This window comes from Engystomops pustulosus, chromosome 4 (genome assembly GCF_040894005.1).
Source record: "Engystomops pustulosus chromosome 4, aEngPut4.maternal, whole genome shotgun sequence".
In the NCBI taxonomy this organism is placed as follows: domain Eukaryota; kingdom Metazoa; phylum Chordata; class Amphibia; order Anura; family Leptodactylidae; genus Engystomops; species Engystomops pustulosus.
The window spans coordinates 139,550,041-139,570,338 of record NC_092414.1 but is presented as its reverse complement, the minus strand read 5'-3'; the positions used below and the strand labels follow the sequence as shown (position 1 = coordinate 139,570,338).

The 20,298-nt window shown below is 42.8% G+C and overlaps 1 protein-coding gene across 2 annotated transcripts in view; it reads left to right on the top strand.

Annotated features, from left to right (window-relative positions):
* The window catches only part of SLC28A1 (solute carrier family 28 member 1), an 85,721-nt gene extending 69,552 nt beyond the window's left edge, over positions 1-16,169 (top strand). For both annotated transcript variants that reach the window (XM_072147709.1, XM_072147708.1), the window contains 5 exons: positions 7,472-7,669; positions 10,436-10,517; positions 11,020-11,118; positions 12,961-13,075; positions 13,936-16,169. In XM_072147709.1, the coding sequence (XP_072003810.1) occupies positions 7,472-7,669; positions 10,436-10,517; positions 11,020-11,118; positions 12,961-13,075; positions 13,936-14,056 (615 nt within the window). In that variant the 3' untranslated portion in view covers positions 14,057-16,169. The remainder of the gene's footprint in view (positions 1-7,471; positions 7,670-10,435; positions 10,518-11,019; positions 11,119-12,960; positions 13,076-13,935) is intronic.
* Positions 16,170-20,298: the final 4,129 nt, after the last annotated feature.

Below are 20,298 nucleotides of genomic sequence, written 5' to 3'. Positions count from 1 at the left end.
ACGAGGGCGGGGACGTGGGCGTCCAACTACTGCAGGGGTCAGAGGCCATGGTCCTGGGCGGGGTGAGACACCACCTGCTTATGAGGGAGCAGGGGAACGCCGCAGAGCTACACTCCCTAGGTTCATGTCTGAAGTTACTGGGACTCGTGGTAGAGCACTGTTGAGGCCAGAACAGTGCGAACAGGTGATGTCGTGGATTGCCGACAATGCTTCGAGCAATTTGTCCACCAGTCAGTCTTCCACGCAGTCCACCCATGTCACCGAAATCGGCACTCCTCCAGCTCCTGCACCTCAGCCTCCTCCCCCCCAGTCTGCCCCCTCCCATGAAAATTTGGCATTTGAACCGGCATACTCTGAGGAACTTTTTTCTGGACCCTTCCCACAGTCACAAACCACTTGTCCGGTTGCTGCTGAGCAATTTTCCGATGCCCAGGTTTTCCACCAGTCGCAGTCTGTGGGTGATGATGACCTTCTTGACGTAGTGGAAGAAGTGTTTAAAGAGGTGTCCGACGATGAGGAGACACGGTTGTCAGACAGTGGTGAAGTTGTTGTCAGGGCAGGAAGTCCGAGGGGGGAGCAGACTGAGGGATCGGAGGATGATGAGGTGACAGACCCAAGCTGGGTTGAGAGGCCGGGTGAACACAGTGCTTCTGAGACGGAGGAGAGTCCTCGACCAGAACAGGTTGGAAGAGGCAGTGGTGGGGCCAGACGGAGAGGCAGGGCCAGAGCAGGTGCATCAGCGCCAAATGTGTCACGTAGTGAAGCTCCCGTGGCGAGGGCTCCCGCGGCGAGGGCTAGATTTTCAGAAGTCTGGAGGTTCTTTAAGGAAACACCGGATGACCGACGGACTGTGGTGTGCAACCTTTGCCAAACCAGGATCAGCAGGGGTTCCACCACTACTAGCTTAAATACCACCAGTAAGCGCAGGCATATGAATGCTAAACACCCCACTCAGTGGCACCAAGCCCGTTCACCTCCGGCCGTGCACACCACTGCTCCTTCCCCTGTGTCAGCTGATAGTCAGCCCCCTGCCCAGGACCCTGGCACAAAAACCCCATCGTCGCCTCCACGATCCTCCACAGCATCCACCAGCGTTCAGCTCTCCATACCCCAGACGCTGGAGCGGAAACGGAAATATAGTGCAACCCACCCGCACGCCCAAGCCCTTAATGCCGTTTCTGACAAGGTCCACCTGACCACGGACACGTGGACGAGTGCTGCCGGGCAGGGCCACTATATATCGCTGACGGCACATTGGGTTAACTTGGTGGAGGCTGGGACCGAGTCTGACCCTGCGGCTGGTCATATACTGCCGACGCCGAGGATTGCGGGGCCTACCTCGGTCCAGGTCTTTCAGGCCTACTATGCCTCCTCCTCCTCCCACCCCTCCTCCACCTCCTCCTCCGAACTACCATCCGTGGGCATGCCGCCATCAGTCGGTAGCTCTAGGCACAGCAGCAGTGCCGTCGCTAAGCGACAGCAGGTGGTGCTCAAACTGCTGAGCCTAGGCGATAAAAGGCACACCGCGCAAGAGCTATTACAGGGCATCACGGCGCAGACTGATCTGTGGCTGGCACCGTTGAACCTGAAGCCAGGCATGGTTGTGTGTAACAACGGCCGTAACCTGGTGGCGGCTCTGCAACTCGGCAGACTGACACATGTGCCATGCCTGGCCCATGTGTTAAATCTGATAGTTCAGCGTTTCCTCAAGACATACCCCAATCTGTCTGATTTGCTCACGAAGGTGCGCCGCATCTGTGCGCATTTCAGGAAGTCCAGCACAGATGCTGCCACTCTCAGGGCAGCGCAGCGCCGCCTCCAACTGCCCGCTCACCGACTGTTGTGCGACGTGCCCACGAGGTGGAATTCAACATTAACCATGTTATCCAGAGTTTACCAGCAGCGCAGAGCGATTGTAGACTGCCAGATGTCAACTTCCACCAGAACTGGTAGTCAGGTCAGTCAGCTTCCTCAAGTCTACAATGAGGAGTGGATGTGGATGTCTGATATCTGTCAGGTGCTGAGTAACTTCGAGGAGTCAACACAGATGGTCAGTGGCGATGCCTCCATCATCAGCCTCACCATCCCGCTGCTTGGCCTGTTGAAAAACTCTCTGATCAGCATGAAGTCGGAAGCTTTGCGCTCGTCACAAGAGACGGGGGAAGAAGATTCCCTTGTTGATAGCCAAAGCACCCTTAGGTCTGTTTCTCAGCGCATATCGGAGGAGGTGGAGGAGGATGAGGAGGAAGAGGAGGAGAATGTTGGCGAGACACAAGAGGGGACCATTGTTGAGTCCTTCACTGTCCAGCGTGTATGGGCAGAAGAAGAGGAGTTGGAGGAGGAGGAAATGGACAGTCAGGCCAGTGAGGGGAGTGAATTCTTACGCGTTGGTACTCTGGCGCATATGGCAGATTTCATGCTAGGCTGCCTATCCCGTGACCCTCGCGTTCAAAGAATTTATTCCAGCACCGATTACTGGGTATTCACTCTCCTGGACCCACGGTACAAGCAAAATCTTTCCACTCTCATCCCTGGAGAGGAAAGGAGTGTGAGAATGCATGAATACCAGCAGGCCCTGGTGCACAAGCTGAAACACTATTTCCCTTCTGACAGCGCTAGCGGCAGAGTGCGTAGTTCTGCGGGACAAGTAGCGAGGGAGAGTAGGCGAGCAGGCAGCTTGTCCAGCACTGGCAAGGGTACGCTTTACAAGGCTTTTGCCAGCTTTATGTCACCCCAGCAAGACACTGTCACCTGTCCCCAGTCTCGGCAGAGTAGGGCTGATCTTTACAGAAAGATGGTGAGGGAGTACGTAGCTGACCATACCATCGTCCTAAATGATCACACAGCTCCCTACAACTACTGGGTTTCAAAGCTGGACATGTGGCACGAACTGGCGCTGTACGCCTTGGAGGTTCTTGCCTGCCCTGCCACTAGCGTGTTGTCCGAGCGGGTTTTCAGTGCAGCTGGTGGCATCATCACCGATAAGCGTACACGCCTGTCGACTGACAGCGCTGACAGGCTGACGCTTATTAAGATGAATAAAGCCTGGATTTCTCATAATTTCCAATCTCCACCAGGTGAAGGAAGCTCAACCTGAATAATTTATCCACTCCTCCTCCTCCTCATTTTCCTCCTTCTCCTCCTCTTTGTACACTAAAGCAGAGGAAACTGGCTATTTTTTGACAGGGCCCACTGGCTCTAGCTATAGTACTTTATGCATTTAATTTTTCTGGAGGGCCACCTACCCGGTCCTCTGTTTTAAACAATTTTTGGGAGTGCCACATACAGGCACTCAATCTATTCAATTTTTCTGGAGGGCCACCTACCTGCTCCTCTGGTTTGAAAACTTTTTTGGACTGCCACATACAGACACTCAATCTATTTCATATTTCTGGAGGGCCACCTACCTGCTCCTCTGGTTTGAAAACTTTTTTGGACTGCCACATACAGGCACTCAATCTATTTCATTTTTCTGGAGGGCCACCTACCTGCTCCTCTGGTTTGAAAACTTTTTTGGACTGCCACATACAGGCACTCAATCTATTCAATTTTTCTGGAGGGCCACCTACCTGCTCCTCTGGTTTGAAAACTTTTTTGGACTGCCACATACAGGCACTCAATCTATTTCATTTTTCTGGAGGGCCACCTACCTGCTCCTCTGGTTTGAAAACTTTTTTGGACTGCCACATACAGGCACTCAATCTATTCAATTTTTCTGGAGGGCCACCTACCTGCTCCTCTGGTTTGAAAACTTTTTTGGACTGCCACATACAGGCACTCAATCTATTTCATTTTTCTGGAGGGCCACCTACCTGCTCCTCTGGTTTGAAAACTTTTTTGGACTGCCACATACAGGCACTCAATCTATTCAATTTTTCTGGAGGGCCACCTACCTGCTCCTCTGGTTTGAAAACTTTTTTGGACTGCCACATACAGGCACTCAATCTATTTCATTTTTCTGGAGGGCCACCTACCTGCTCCTCTGGTTTGAAAACTTTTTTGGACTGCCACATACAGGCACTCAATCTATTCAATTTTTCTGGAGGGCCACCTACCTGCTCCTCTGGTTTGAAAACTTTTTTGTACTGTCACATACAGGCACTCAATCTATTTCATTTTTCTGGAGGGCCACCTACCTGCTCCTCTGGTTTGAAAACTTTTTTGGACTGCCACATACAGGCACTATCCAAATTAAATTGTCTCCATAGCAGCCTCCACACGTTGTCTCCATTGCTACCTCCAAAAGTCGTCCATATAGCTGCCTCCATACATCGTCCCCTTATCAAACGAGGTGTGTCAGGCAGAAATTTGGGTTGTTTTCATGGATTCCACATCAAAGTTGTTAACTTTGTCGCCATCCTGCTGTGTTATCCACAAAATATACTGGCAAACTTTTACCATTTACGGATATTATTTCAGCGCTTCTTGCGCATCTGTTTACATTCCCCTCACCCGCCATATCCCAAACTTATAAGAACGCTACTACACTTAACTTGGTGCAGGCTGGGACCGAGTCTGACCCTGGGGCTGGTCATATACTGCCGACGCAGAGGATTGCGGGGCCTACCTCGGTCCAGGTCTCAAAGGCCTTCTATACCTCCTCCTCCTCCCACCCCTCCTCCACCTCCTCCTCCTCCGAATTACCATCCGTGGCCATGGCGCCATCAGTCGGTAGCTCTAGGCACAGCAGCAGTGCCGTCGCTAAGCGACAGCAGGCGGTGCTCAAACTGCTGAGCCTAGGCGATAAAAGGCACACCGCCCAAGAGCTATTACAGGCCATTCCACATCAAACTTGTTAACTTTGTCGCCACCCTGCTGTGTAATCCACAAAATATACTGCCGAAATAGCCTCCGAAGACCCGAGGCTATTTCGTTTTAACCCCTTCATTACAATGTGCTGATAGCACATTGTAATGAATGAGTTAGAAAATCCCCATATACTGCCATACTGTAGAATGGCAGTATATGATAGGATCGATCAGACAACCTAGGGTTAAAGTACCCTAGGGAGTCTGAAAAATAGTATAAATAAAAATAAAAAAAAGTTAAAAAAAAAAAAATTATAATAAAAAAACCTAAAACCTTTCCCTAGAACTGACATAAATATAAATAAACAGTAAAAATCATAAACACATTAGGTATCGACGCGTCCGAAAATGCCCGATCTATCAAAATATGATAACGGTTTTTCAATGCGTTTAACCCCGTAACGGAAAATAGCGCCCAAAGTCGAAAATGGTACTTTTTTGTCATTTTGAAAAATCTAAAAAAATCTATAAAAAGTGATCAAAAGGCCGTACAGTCCTAAAAATGATATCATTGAAAATATTATCAAATTTCGCAAAAAATGACACCACCCACAGCTCCGTACACCAAAGTATAAAAAAGTTATTAGCGCCAGAAGTTGGCAAAATCAAAAAAATTATTTTTGTACAGGAGGTTTTAATTTTTGTAAATGTATGAAAACATTATAAAACCTATACAAATTTGATATCCCCTTAATCGTACCGACCCAAAGAATAAAGTAGACATGTCATTTTGGGCGCTCAGTGAAAGACGTAATATCCAAGCCCACAAGAAAATGGCGCAAATGCGTTTTTTCACCATTTTCATTGCATTTGGAATTTTTTTCCCGCTTCCGATTACATGGCATGGAATATTTAATACCATCATTATGAAGTGCAATTTGTTACGCAGAAAACAAGCCGTCACACAGCTCTTTACGTGTAAAAATAAAAAAGTTATAGATTTTTGAAGGTGGGGAGTGAAAAATGGACATGAAAAAACAGAAAAGGGCCCGGTCCTTAACCGGTTAACTTTGTCGCCACCCTGCTGTGTAATCCACAAAATATACTGGCAAACTTTTATCATGTACCGATATTATTTGAGCGCTTCTTGCTCACCTCCTTTGGTTCCTCTCTGCCACCCATTGGTTTGAAGCCTGAGTCCATTTAGGGTATGTCGCCATGCCACTCTCTAGCCTGCCGCTGCTGCCGCTGCCTCTGCATGCCGTCCCCTATAGTGTCAGGGTCAATTATTGGATGTTTTAGATGCTATCTAGCTTCATTCTGTCACTCTGTCATGGCCATGCTGTTGCCCATAATTTTGGCATAATGGTGCGATTAAGCAGCCTCAGAGGCATCCATGCATGCTGCCCCTGCTGTTTCCTGTCCATTTCCGTGGTGTTTCCATCCCTTTCTGAGGTTCCCAGGTCTTTGGCCAAGCTTCCCTGTGCAGAGCCTTGGTCCCCTTGAAAAATGCTCGAGTCTCCCATTGACTTCAATGGGGCTCGTTATTCGAGACGAGCACTCGAGCATCGGGAAAAGTTCGTCTCGAATAACGAGTACCCGAGCATTTTAGTGCTCGCTCATCTCTATTCAGCACCTCACCTGTTTCTCTCCTGAAACTTGAATTGTTCCAGCAGCAGTTAAAGGGCTTGGCCACCTTTTTAATGTGTGTAAGTGTGAGGGGCAGGATATTAGTTAATTTACAAATATACCTCTAAAAGCTCTGCACTGCTATCCTGATATGTAAAGTGAACCCTCCTGTCTTTTACCACATCAGTCACACATTCCTGTCCATTAAATGACTGCAGATGGATTTTATGATAGTTTTCATAAATATAAGGCTGCATTCACACACATGTATGGGGGACGTATATACGGCCGACGTATATGCGGCCGATATACGTCCCCCTTACACTTCAATGAGCTCACAGCGCCCTACGGGAGCGGTGCGGTGCAGCACACGTGCCTCCCGTATTACGGCGCCGCAGCTATATATCACTATGGAGAGGGGCGGGGTGAGCTGCGCTCACCTCCTCCTCCTCTCCCCGTGCTGCCGTGTGCCCGCCGTGCTACGGTGCGGCGGTCACACGGCAGTGTGCATGTAGCCTATGATTGAGGTCCGGGCAGATTGTTCATGGGCAGATAAGGAGATATTTAACGGGGCCTCTGTGCCACATCTGGGCATGAAGGGTGGTGAAGGGGGGCCTGGCCAGTCGTGCGTAGGATGCGACTGGCTGGGAGTGGTCTGGCACAGGGCATTACTGTCCCCACGCCTGCGCACTCGCCGCAGCCGTCGGATTTTCATATGTAAAAAGTCGCTGTTCGAGTTTATTTCTACGCCAGGTAGTTGAAAGCTGCGCAGGATCCCGCCGGATACATCAAGAGGCCGAATCTGGGATTCTCAATAAGTTTGATGCATTACATGACCCTCTTCCTATTAGAAAAAAATAAGTTGGATTGAAAATGGCTGACCTCCAAATGGCCACCATGGTCAAAACCCATCTTGAAAAGTTTTTCCCCTTCCATATAATAATGTGCCACAACATTCCCATTTTATTTAGGTGGATCCATATAAACGACCCACCCTTTATAAGTAGCATCCTAGTATCTGATTGTAGCTATAAATATAACTACTATATATATGAAGGTCTATATAACACTAAAGGTACAATTTTTCACCCCAGCTAATATTGTCCTATATCTTCATGCCTGTGGCCTTTATGATGGGAGTACAATGGGATGAAGCAGGTCCAGTTGGTGAGATGTTGGGGACCAAAATAATCCTAAATGAGTTTGTGGCATATCGAATGCTGGCTGATTATAAGACTAATCGAATGGATGGCCTGGAGGAATTTGTGAACGGTACCAGACAGTGGATTTCGGCAAGTACAATACGTAATAAAATGATTGTGGGAGTATAATGTTATATAATGTTATATAAACATTCAGGGCCTGTTATATACTTTAAAGTTCACTGTTATGTTACACTTCATTCACTTCAGCAGATACCCGCCATGTATGTAGAGGTCTGAGTTCCTAGCTGTTGTTGTTGGCCCATTAAATGCCCCTCTATACACATAACACAGAAATAAACACATGCATATATGTATAACAGTCATATACATACACACATCTTTATAACCCAGACATATAATATAGCTGTGTTATGCAATTCACTATATAATCCCAAATTCCCCTTTTTTCTGCTGAGTCGCCCCCCTTCCTTTTAGTCAAATGCCTCCTTATTACAATACACCCCTTCTTTTTACAAGTGCCCCTATATTTTATGCCAAGTGTCCCCTTTTTTAACAAATGCCTCCCTTATTTACCAAGTGAACGCTCCCTTTTTGCATACTTGCAGAAAAAAAAATTGTACTCACCTTTGCCATGATGCCCCTGTGGCGTGAATTTTGGCACCCTAAGCAGGTTAATCAAATTGCTGTCAACTCCCATTTTACTAACAATGGTGAGAACATAGAGTATGCAACAGATTTTTATAGCCTCATTACTACACATACATGTATTTCATACACATAATCATATATATGTAATACAGCCATATACAAATATGTATATGACACATATATATCACATACATATATGCATAACACATACACACACATATATGTATGCATAACACAGATTATATATATATGAATGATATATATATATATATATATATATATATATATATATACATATTTATAACACAGATATGTATACACATATATGCATAATAAAAACATATGCACATGTATATATGCATAACATCGATATATACACACTCAAATATACACAAACATATATATGTGCATAACACAAATTATATATACATATATATATATATATATATATATATATATATATATATATGCATAACACAGATATGGATATATACACACACAAATATGCATAACTCTTAAATATACACACATAAATGCATAACAGACATACACACCCACATATACGCATAACACAGACCTATACACACATATATGCATAACACAGAAATATAAACACATATATATGAATAACACTGACATATACACACATATATGCATAACAGAGCTATATATACACATATATGCATAACACAGACATATACATACACAAATATGCATAGCACAGATATAGACACACATATATACATTACAGACCAAAAGTTTGGACATACATTCTTATTCATAGAGTTTTATGTATTTTCATGACTAATTTCATGACTGAAGGCATCAAAACTATGAATCAACACATGTGGAATTATATGATTAACAAAAAAGTGTGAAACAACTGAAAATATGTCTTATATTCTAGGTTCTTCAAAGTGGCCACATTTTACTTTGATTACAGCTTTGCACACTCTTGGCATTCTCTTCAAAGGGTAGTCATGGGGTTATTGTCCTGTTGAAAAATAAATTATGGTCCAACTATACAAACCGGATGGAACAGCATGCCGCTGCAAGATGCTGTGGTAACAATGTTAGTTCAGTATACCTTCAATTTTGACTAAATACCCTATAGTGTCACCAATAAAGCCCCCCCACACCATCACCCCTCCCTCTCCATGCTTCACGGTGGGAAGAGGCATTTCCAATTTTTCGGACCTGTGATGTGGAAGTCTTTTCTGGCGACTACTTCTTGAAGCTCATCAAGAGAATGCCAAGAGTATGCAAAGCAGTAATCAAAGCAAAAAGTCGCTACCCTGAAGAACCTAAAATATAGACATATTTTCATCTATTTCACACTTTTTTGTTAAGTATATAATTCCACATGTGTTCATGTATAACTTTGATACCTTCAGTGTGAATCTACACTTTTTATAGTCATGGAAATACAAAAAAACATTTGAAAGAGAAGGTGTATCCAAACTTTTGGTCTGTACTGATATATATATACAGATATACAGATATATATCTGTGTTATTCACATATGTTGTATATATCTTATATGCATATGTGTGTGTATATGTCACATATACACACTCATATATGCATAGCAGAGGTATATACAGACATATATGTATGTGAACTGTATAAACAACTTTTAGACACTGTCCACTTACAGTTATCAATGTGGAAGGCACAAAGCAGCCTCTGGATCTTACCGGTCACTGCATACCATCCCCCAGGCTTCACTTCAAATCTCCTAGTAGGAGGAGGAGGATTACAAGCTTTCCCACACTGCCTCCTGCTGCTTGTCCCAGCCCAGCGCTGCACTAGGAAACATCTTTTAAACATCTAGAGCTGCAGGGCCAAAAGCACAGACATTGTCCTGCATCCGGTTTTGTGCTGCATCAGAGGGGCCCGCACTGCTTACGGTTTTTAAAAAACTACTAAAATAAGACATTATCTTAGCGCACAGGGCAGTTGCTGTTCTTCTACACTGACGGCCTGCGGGCCTCTCTCAGCTGACCCGGTCACGGTTACACTCCCTGTGAACACAACCGTTACACCACTGGACTTATAGTCTATGTAATAGCCTTAGAATGTAAGATAAAACATGGCTAAAAACATGTTTCCTTAAAGTTCCTGATACTGAATCTATGTGGTGTTCAACTACTGATTGGAAATCCATCTTATTCATTAGTTTGGTTTCATTTATTTCTGATGCAAAGACTTGATTCTAAGACTTGATTTCACACCAATTTACAGGAGCGAGCAGAGATAATAACAACCTTTGCCCTGTGTGGATTTGCCAATATCAGCTCCATTGGGATCATGCTAGGAGGGCTGGGTAAGTGTATTTCATTATAAAAACAAATATGACTAGGATTCACCAATTATCACCCACTAAATCAGTGATGGCAAACCTTTTAGAGACCGAGTGCCCAAACTACAACAAAGACCCGCTTATTTATCGCAAAGTGCCAACACAGAAATTTAATTTATGATTTATACTCCCTTCTCTGTCACAGTTTTCATTGATACCAGCACCTGAGGACACCAATAAAGCAGAAAATAGTCCCAGGTAGAGCTGTCACTTTAAAATAGCTCTGTCCTGGGCTGTCTGGGACTGCAGGAAGTTACCTGGAGTCATTTCTGGTGATGGCCTGAGTGCCCACAGAAAGGGCTCCGAGTGCCACCTCTGGCACCAGTGCCATAGGTTAGCCATCACTGCACTAAATGATGTCACTAGAAGAAAAACTCCAGAGGCTAGAAGACCAAGACTTTGTGTAAAATAAGGTGTAGAAATGTTTTACTCATTCACATAATCAAAATTGTTTTTAATGTCTTAGCCACTATGGCTCAGGAACGCAAAGGTGACCTTGCCAAAATAGTAGTTCGGGCTTTGATGACTGGCGCATGTGTATCATTTGTTAACGCTTCTATAGCAGGTAAGTGTCTTCTAGGGGTTTCTTTTGTGAATTTTCTATTATTACTTGCTGCTTCTCATAGTTATGCAATAATGAAAAGTCAGGATTTGTGAAGGACTACTATCTATTTTGAATCAGTACATCCTGCAAGACATCTCATCACATGCAGGTCGAGGCATAACTGTTTTAACCATATTCCCTTTCTTCCATATAAATAAATAAATGTAGAATCTGGTTAGCATATTTGGCTGCCAAACAGAACAACACTGATTGATCTGGAATGGTGATGGCAGCTCTGTATTTAGTGTAGTTGCTGCCCCTGGAGTTGTCAAGCTAATGGGGACAGTTCTATGACGAGCATCCATTGAAAAATGGTCAGCTTAGCACTCTAGGGTCCGGGCACATACACATTCATGTAGTGGGTTCCTGTTTTTCTCCAAAGTGCACAGCGCCAATGCGCCATTCCAGCCTTGGTATGAACTTGCAATGAACAGGTAAATCCAGCACGATGGATGGAATTAATAACTAAGATTAGAAATGTAAGGACACATGGTTTAACAGGAAACCTGTATAGCATGGTACAACAGGTGACACAGGTGAACATAATTACTGACATGCACATCATGAAACATGAACATGCATCAAGATACCTAGAACAAATATATACATATTACGACTGATATAAATCTGATAATAAGCTGTAGTTTAATCCCAGTGGGAAGCGTGTCTCTAAATTTAGATTCCAAAAGTCTTACCTGTTATGAAGCTTGCATTCCCAACCCCACACTGTCTGGGTCTGCTGACTTTCTATTCCTATCACTTCAAGGCTTGTGAGGTCCCCCTTGTGGTGATTCAGAAAATGCTTAGATAATCCAGATATTCTTTGTCCGCCATTATTCTGCTCACCTCTTTGTTTTCTCAGTTGCTTAGATGTGCCTCCTATATAACGTAGATTGCAACATTTGCATTTGCCCAAGTTGCAATTAATGAAATATTTTAGATTAGGTGTTATTTTTCCATAATTAGACCATGACTAAGAGCCCAACGGGGCTCAAACCACTTAGGCCACATGTTGCTGTATCCTTACATGTTTAATATGTATAAATAAAGCAAATGTTTTTCATTTCATCCATGGTGACGAATTTACCTCATCATACAGTTCTGTGACTGCCTGTGGAGCTCTGCTGCCCATCTGATTAATAAAAGTGGTTTTGGCACTTTAATACAGTCTGTAACTTTTTTTTAAATGTCATATAAACAATTGCAAAATGCAAAAAAGTTGCATCTTGCTTTACACTGACTGTGCTTCTATGTTTGAGCCACCATAATCAAGTGCGACTTTTAAGTGCCAAAAAGTTAGGAAAATTCTATGATAAATTTTCCCCTTTTGCTTCTGCCCATAAGCATGTTCCTAAAAGTTTGATAGTGGTAGACTACATTGATGGCCAGGATTTTTTAATAATATTGTAAACAGGTTGTTTTCTGGTTTTCATTTTAACAAAATATGTTGTTTCAAAACAATTTTAAACTTAGATTTACCTTAGTAATGGTGCTATCCAATAGATGACACCTACTCCTAAGACCAGGACTTAATAAAAAGGCAAACACTAACCCCCTAACCCCCAAATAAAAATACTGTTTACCTCATCAGTTGCTATTCCTGGCAGCAGATAGAGGGTCATTTGATCTCTAACTGTCCCTAAATACCATTATAAGGTCCTGGAAGATTGGGTGTTTAGAAATGTATATAATTATGCATATTCCTCAGTTCCTATTAGAACTTATTGTGGAACAATAGTCATTTGTCATCAATTATTATTTATACCACCTTAAGTAAAATATTTTTATAAATTTATGTTTCAGGTATTTTATATACCCCACGAGGTGCCGTAAACTGCATATCATTTTTTGAAAGCCAAGAAGCTTTTGGGAACAAAACCTATAATCTATATGTCTGTTGTAAAGAAATTTTTAGTTGGTGAGTGTAATTTCAAAATAATATATATTGAATATATATGTGAACAAGGGTGATTGAAAGGTTGAAAATATATAACTATAGATTATAAGTCTACTGCCTTCTTAATGTTTTATTTCTCTTTTATTCATATATTAACGAGATTAGTAGGTGTTCACAAAGTATTTTTTACATTTCATATTTAGTAGTCATTTTAAAGGGTTGTTATAGTTTTCAAATCTGCAGGATAGATGATCAAGTTTGCATTTACCGCCTAAAACCACTCTGATAAGTAGTGGGAAGCAGTTCTTGTACCCTTGCTTCCTGTTTAAAGGCCAGTGATGATAGATCCATTTTGTCCCATATCCTGTGGGCAGCGCAGTCCCATTCTGGCAAATCGGACATGGATGCAATACAAAGAACAGTTAGGCCCGTTCCACACTTGCGAGTGTGATGCAATGAACTCGCATCACACTCGCAACGCATGCTGCCGGGAACACACGGCCCGAACGCTGCACTGCGGGAGTGAACTCTGCATGTCAGTTCACTCCCGCGGTGCAGCGTTTGGGCCGTGCGTTCCCGGCAGCATGCGTTGCGAGTGTGATGCAAGTACAATGATGGGCCGAGGAATTCATCTGAGAACTAAGGTTTCCTAACTCTATTGACAAAAAAACTATTTTAAGAGGCATGAAATCACAGTTGCACAATGAATTGGTGCCTTCTTATTGACAAAATATTCACTGTTCATTTTGGACTGTTCAGAATGAATGATGTATTCTGAGGCAAAAATTGTTCATAGTCAAGAATGTCTCTCCATAGGTTTTTCTAGCATTTTTAGTTTCTTTTAAAGTCAATCACTTTATATATGTTTTCCTTCTATATAGCACTACAAATGTAAATGGAACACTATCTTTTGAAAATGGATGGGAGAATGTGACAAACTCTGCTTTGGCTGTTATGAATTGCTGCAGATTTTACCAAAATGATGTATGCGCTCTGCGGTGATCATCCTAAATCTTCTACCTGCTGTTGATTGGGCCAGAATTGGAAAAACAACATAATCAGCAATTTTTTGGACTGGTGAAAACAATTTTGGGAACTTCTACCATATGGACTGGATGAATACGAAAAAACAACCATTTTGATTATTTATACTGCAGTTTCAATCAACATAAGTCACATGGATTACATGCAATTCTCTGTATCTACATGGAAGCTAGGTTTCTCCCTGCATCCTGAAGAACGCTTTACATTTCATGATTTCAGACAAACTACCTGATTATAATTTATTATCAACTTTAAAGTATTCACTACTGTTTAATATGGTGAAGTTACTTAGTAACATATATACAGTACTATATGTAATGTTTTGGTTTTTTTTTTAAATACCTTAAATGTTATTTTAGTCACATAAAAAAAGTTATTTTTATTGTGTTTAAATGGATATCTTTTATTGATGTAATTTAATCACAACTCTCCTTCTTGGTGATGCTTAAAGGCAGCTTGGTTTCTTGCTTAGTCAGCCCCCAGGAACCACAAAAGCCAAAGAGAAGGTATAGCTTCCTGTCTATGATGGTGTTGTATATAATCAAGTATATGCCAAGTTTTTCAGCACAAGAAAATGCTGAAAAACTCCAACTCGGCTTATACAGTACATGAGTGAATAAAAAAATAGACATCCATACTCACTGTAATGAACCTGTCCAGCAAAAGCACAACCACAACCAGGCTTTGCACTAGCTGTCAAACTGGGTAAGTGGTAGAAAACTGAAGTCCCTGCGGGCTATGGCTCTGCCTGCAGAAGATAAGACCAAGGGCGAAACTGCTATCAGGAACCTAACTAATGGTCCGCAGAAAAGTGTCAAGTCAGAACCAAACAAACCTGGGACAGGGAAAGTGGGGTAGCACCAGGAGATACACTTATGTACAAACAACAAAAACAGACAGACAAGCAGTCGGGCAGAACCAGGTCAAAACCAGGATGGCAGCAAAGGTACAGAATTGTATAGCAGTAGAATGGTTGGTAGGCAAAGCAGAAGTCAAATACACAGGATAGAAAACAAGAAGATAGTAAAAGCACCAAAGCAGAGAAAAGACTGAATAACCAGCAGCATCTGAGGGAACTGGGCAGAATTTAAGGGGAGCAATGGACACTGCCTCCAGCAATGACTGGTTCAGCCATCCATCACTGAAACACAGCTGCAAACAAAACCAGCTCAAACTCACACCTAGCTTTCCCAAGGAAAGATCTTGAGAAGGAGCTGTCAATCACAGGCAGCTCTGGGTGTGGTTACAAGCACAGAAGCCTGAAACCTGATCCCATTAGAGCAATTAGCGAGTTCTGACTTTCACCTTCCGATGCTCCGCGTGGCTCCTCCTTTCTCTTCTTCACTGGTAACAGAGACGTGTCCATGCACTCTGCCAGCCTGCGCACATTATGACAAGGCAGTGTCACCGCTGCTGACATCATATTGTGTGTTGGCAAGCAGAGTGCATGGACACATCCCTGTCCCCTCAGTTATCAGCGAAGAAGAGAAGGAAGAGAAGAAAGAAGAGGAGCCACACAAAGAATTGGGGATCATTGGAATATATGTAAATTAATTTTTTAATACAATCAGAGGGACTGCTGGGAATTTCATTATCAGCGGGGATGCAGGGCATTTTATTATCAGGGGCGATACAGGGTATTTCATTATCAGGGGGCTGCACGGCATTTCATTACTGGGAAGGCTGCTGGGCATTTCATTATTGGGGGAGGCTGTGAACAATGCATTTCCAACCCTAGGCTTATACTCAAGTCAATACATTTTCCAAGTTACTTGTGGCAAAATTAAGGACCTCGGCTTATACTTGGGTCATCTTATGTATGTATGATATATACCTGGGAGTGACACTAAAATAATTAAACTAATAATAAAATAATATAATTATATTGGACTTTTAAATAATAAAAACATTAAAAACAGTAAAAATAATTGGAAGAATTTTAAATGGGAAATTATGCAAATTTTGAGCCAAATATGACACTGTTTCCTGCCATGTACTAAATATTGTATATATTGAATTAACATACATTAAACTTATATTGTTGAATTGAAAAAAAATATTAATAAATAAGGAATATTTATGAGCCAATAAAGTTTTTGAGTGATGAGGAACTTTGAATATAACAAGCTGTAACATCTATTTCTCGACACTCAACTTGCTTTATGAACTGTTCTTAATTCTAAATTCACTGTTACATTATCAGAGGAAATTGAAGAATAAGATTAAATTCTCCAGGAGCATGGAGAAATCGGCTGCAGAGAGAGAGAGAAGAAGAGGCACAGATGTTGCTGCAGAAGTCTCAGTAGGTGATTTGTTTCATCCTGTGCTAAAGTCACCACTTCTACCAGGAATAGACTCGAGTATAAGCCAACCCGAGACTAAGCCGAGGTACCTAATTTTCACACAAAAAACTGCAAAAAACAATCGACTCGAGTATAAGCCGAGGGTAGGAAATGCATTGGTCCCAGTCTGCCCCCAGGATACAGCCTGCAGCCCCTGCCCCCCGAATATATAGTCTGAAGCCCCCGCCCCCAAGTATACAGCCTGCAACGCCCTGTCCACAGTATACAGCCTGCAGGCCCCTGTCCACAGCATACAGCCCCTTTCTCCCAGTACACATACTGCAGCCCCTGTCCCTAGTATAAAGCCAGCAGACCCCTGTCCCTAGTATACAGCCCTTGTCCTGCCTATAAGAAAAAAAGGTGTACTCACCTTCCTACGCACCCCCCCCCCCCCCAACCCCCGGGAGGTCCTTTTCTAGCCATCAATGTTCTGGCTCTGGCTCCCTGTCTCTGCACACATTGCAGATTACTTGTGGTTTTATTGCGCAGAATTGCACATGGCAATCCTATAAACACAATGGGGAAAATATTTGCAACGAATGCCTTTCCATTTTCCATGCACAACAAATAAGTGACCTGTCATTTATTGCCACAGAGTTTTGCTCCACCCACTGGCTTCTGAAGAATCAAAATTTAAAAATTTAAAAAATAAATAACTGAAGAACAATGACTAAATTCACATTATTAATCACCCATCATCATAATTTTAAATCCAATCAAAAAGATTTATAAACCCCTAGGATGTGCAAAAAAATGTACTCACCCAGCCACATTGACAAAAAAATTCAGAAGTTAGCAAGGTCATTACCCCCTCATTCCCTCCTCTTCCCCTTATCCTGTACCCCCACATTCCCTCATCCTACTCCTCCTCCTTCCCCCTTATCCTATACCCAACCCCCCACCCACCCAACACACACTACCAAAAAGAAGGTTCCTCCCCAAGTTTCCACGGTCTCCACCATACTCAGTATCCTAACTTTCTCTCCTCTGTAATCCTGCACCCCCCCCCTTTCCCAATTAATCCCTTGGCTTCTACCTCCCACTTTGATTCCTCCTTCAACCTGTACCCCCAACATTCCCTCCTCCTCCTACATTGCACCAATAAGTGTTGTTTAACTGGCACTCCTGTGCATTCCAGGAACAACTCGGGCAGAAGTATTACTATTGCACATGAGCAGAAAGATATACTGGCTCACTCTCGGCCCTCACACTTATGAGCAAGGTCGGACTGGCCCACTGGTGTACCGTTGGAACAACTGGTGGGTCTTACTGACTCCATCCCTCACTGCCTGCTGTCACAGAACTACAACTCTATCTATGCCCCCTGAGATGCAGAGCCTTCAGCTTTCTACATCATCACTCTAACCCTGCTGGAACCTGTATGCAGCAGAGGCCAGCATGTGCGATATAATGACATCATCCTGTCTGCTGACATCACTGCACACATCAGCAGCAGAGGAAGAAGCGGAGGGATATTGGAGTGCACGGAGAGGTAACTACTTGGTGTTTGTTATTTTTATTAATTATTCTGAAATAAGAAAAGGAGGAGGATAGGGGTCCACAAAATGAGGGGTACCACAATAAGAAGGGGAGAGAATGAGGGGCCCAAAGGATGAAGTGAAGATCAAGGCAGTTCACAAGATGAAAGGGAGTTTAGGAGATCAGAGGAAAAGCAATAGTATCCACACACCCTAAGGGCACTATCTTCGTTTTGGGCACCCATAATTCTATGTATGCTGCCCCAAACAAAGATGCCCCACCAGTGATTTTCCTCTTGTAGTAAGGAGTGTTGCAATGGGGGGTCTAGAACCTACCAGTGAAATAGATTCTTGGGGGTCTATCTTCTATTACATTGAAATATTACCTGTACATTTATAGGCTTTTTTCAGACAATGCGTATTCATTTTTTGAAATGCATTGGAAAGGCATCAGGCAAATTGCACCCAAAAACACATCATTATTAAGGATGGTAAAAATGCATTTTGCGTTGTGTTTTCCCTCTTGTGTTCTGCTAAGAAGGATAGTACTATAGTAACCTTCTTAGAATATGTCCCAGGGGAACTCAGTTAGTCCCAACAAAAACATAAACCTCATTAGGTCAACAGAAAGACATCTGTGTAATGTCCCCAATCACTAAGAATAGCATTTTATAAAGTAAAAGTATAAAGCCTGTAAAACCTACATAGTTTGTGTTTTACTGCGTGACTGAAAAGTAGTAATATACAGACAGCATAAATACATAAGTGCAGGCAAGTACAGACAAGTAAAGGCAAAGAGGCTAAAAATATGTCTCTTCTTTCTGAATGATTGTGATTGGTGTATCTTATACGTGATGTGAAAAAAATAAAAACATGATATATCAGTTTGCAGCTTCATGCACGCAGACGTTTGCTACGCCCTAGCCAGTGCCCATGAGTAGGGGAGGGGGTAGTGCTTCTCATCCCTCCCCTCTCCATATGACGTGCAGCCTCGACAAATACAGCTAGCATACATCCGCCATATATATCTGTGTGCATGGGGCCACAGAATGAAAACATATTTACATTTAACACCAAACACCTCAAAATCATAACTATGAATAAATAATATAAAGAACTTAATCTTATTGCCCCCATGTCCCATGGAGGGAACTCAATCCACGATCCTAAATTTAAAGTGCCTTTTGGAGTGACCGAATGTCAAAAAAAATTCTTAGAAACAGGTAGATCTTTTGTACCAATGCGTTTGGTATTCCTATGTTGGTTTACCCGGGTCTTTAAGTGGTCTCTCCTATGTAATGTAGATCACAGGAACACTGTAACAATTACACTACATAGTCAGATAATGTCTTATTTCAAGAGTCTCATCCTTCTGAGGATGCCTGAACCTATTACCCTTAATAATGGCAGGAGGTAGGTTTCACATAAAGATCAGTTACCAGATGATTTCTTAACAATTCTACCTGAACATCCAGAAACTCTACCTTTGTATTTGAATAGAGTAAAGTGAACTGTACATTATAATAAACAGCGTTAAAATGCATGTGTAAAGCTTGCAAGGATTCAGCTAAGGACTTCTAAATCAGTAAGTTATATTTTTCTTCACCATCTTAGAACTTATTCAAAAGGGTGGGACACTTAGACATAAAACAAAGCATGTATTAATTCGGCCCAGTTAGAGGATGTTTTCCCTCTGGTTCACTAAATATCCAAATGTAATTACCAGCATGGCTGTGAACTAAAACTTGTAATGTTTATTAGGTATGCCTTAAAACAATTAAAGTCAAACATATAAAATCATCAATCCGTATTATAGAAGCCAACCTGGGCAACTATAATAGCTACCAGTGGTTGTGGACAGAACAATGGGGATACACATGTACCTTTTACATTCAAGGTGCCAAGCACCATGCCATCTAGCAAACACCTTGAAAATAAGACAGAAAGTTATTTACCACGTCTGACGTGTACTGTCGATATAGTGGTATGCAGTATTATCCGACCGCCAGCTGGACTGTCTCCAGGGTACGTGCATGGACAGGAGCCTTAAGATGATGAAGGACATACCTGCATATGTTGGGACAAAAGTGTCAGGACCTGCACTAAAACTACACCTATCCCTGTCCCCCTGGTATATTTAGCTCTTGCCCTGAACAGGGCAGTACCACATCCTTGCCCTAATCTAAAAAGCACCCTGCATTCACCTTCCCTGACGTGTTTCTTCCTGCTGTAGGTTCTTTAGAGGGACTGCGGTGAAAATTGTCAAAAAAGACAGGACCTCCAGAGTACAGGAGTATCCTTCAGGGTGTCCGAAAGTACTAGGATAAACCCAAGTGTAAGGTCCCTACACTATCAGATAGGGATCAGCATCTGGGGCTCC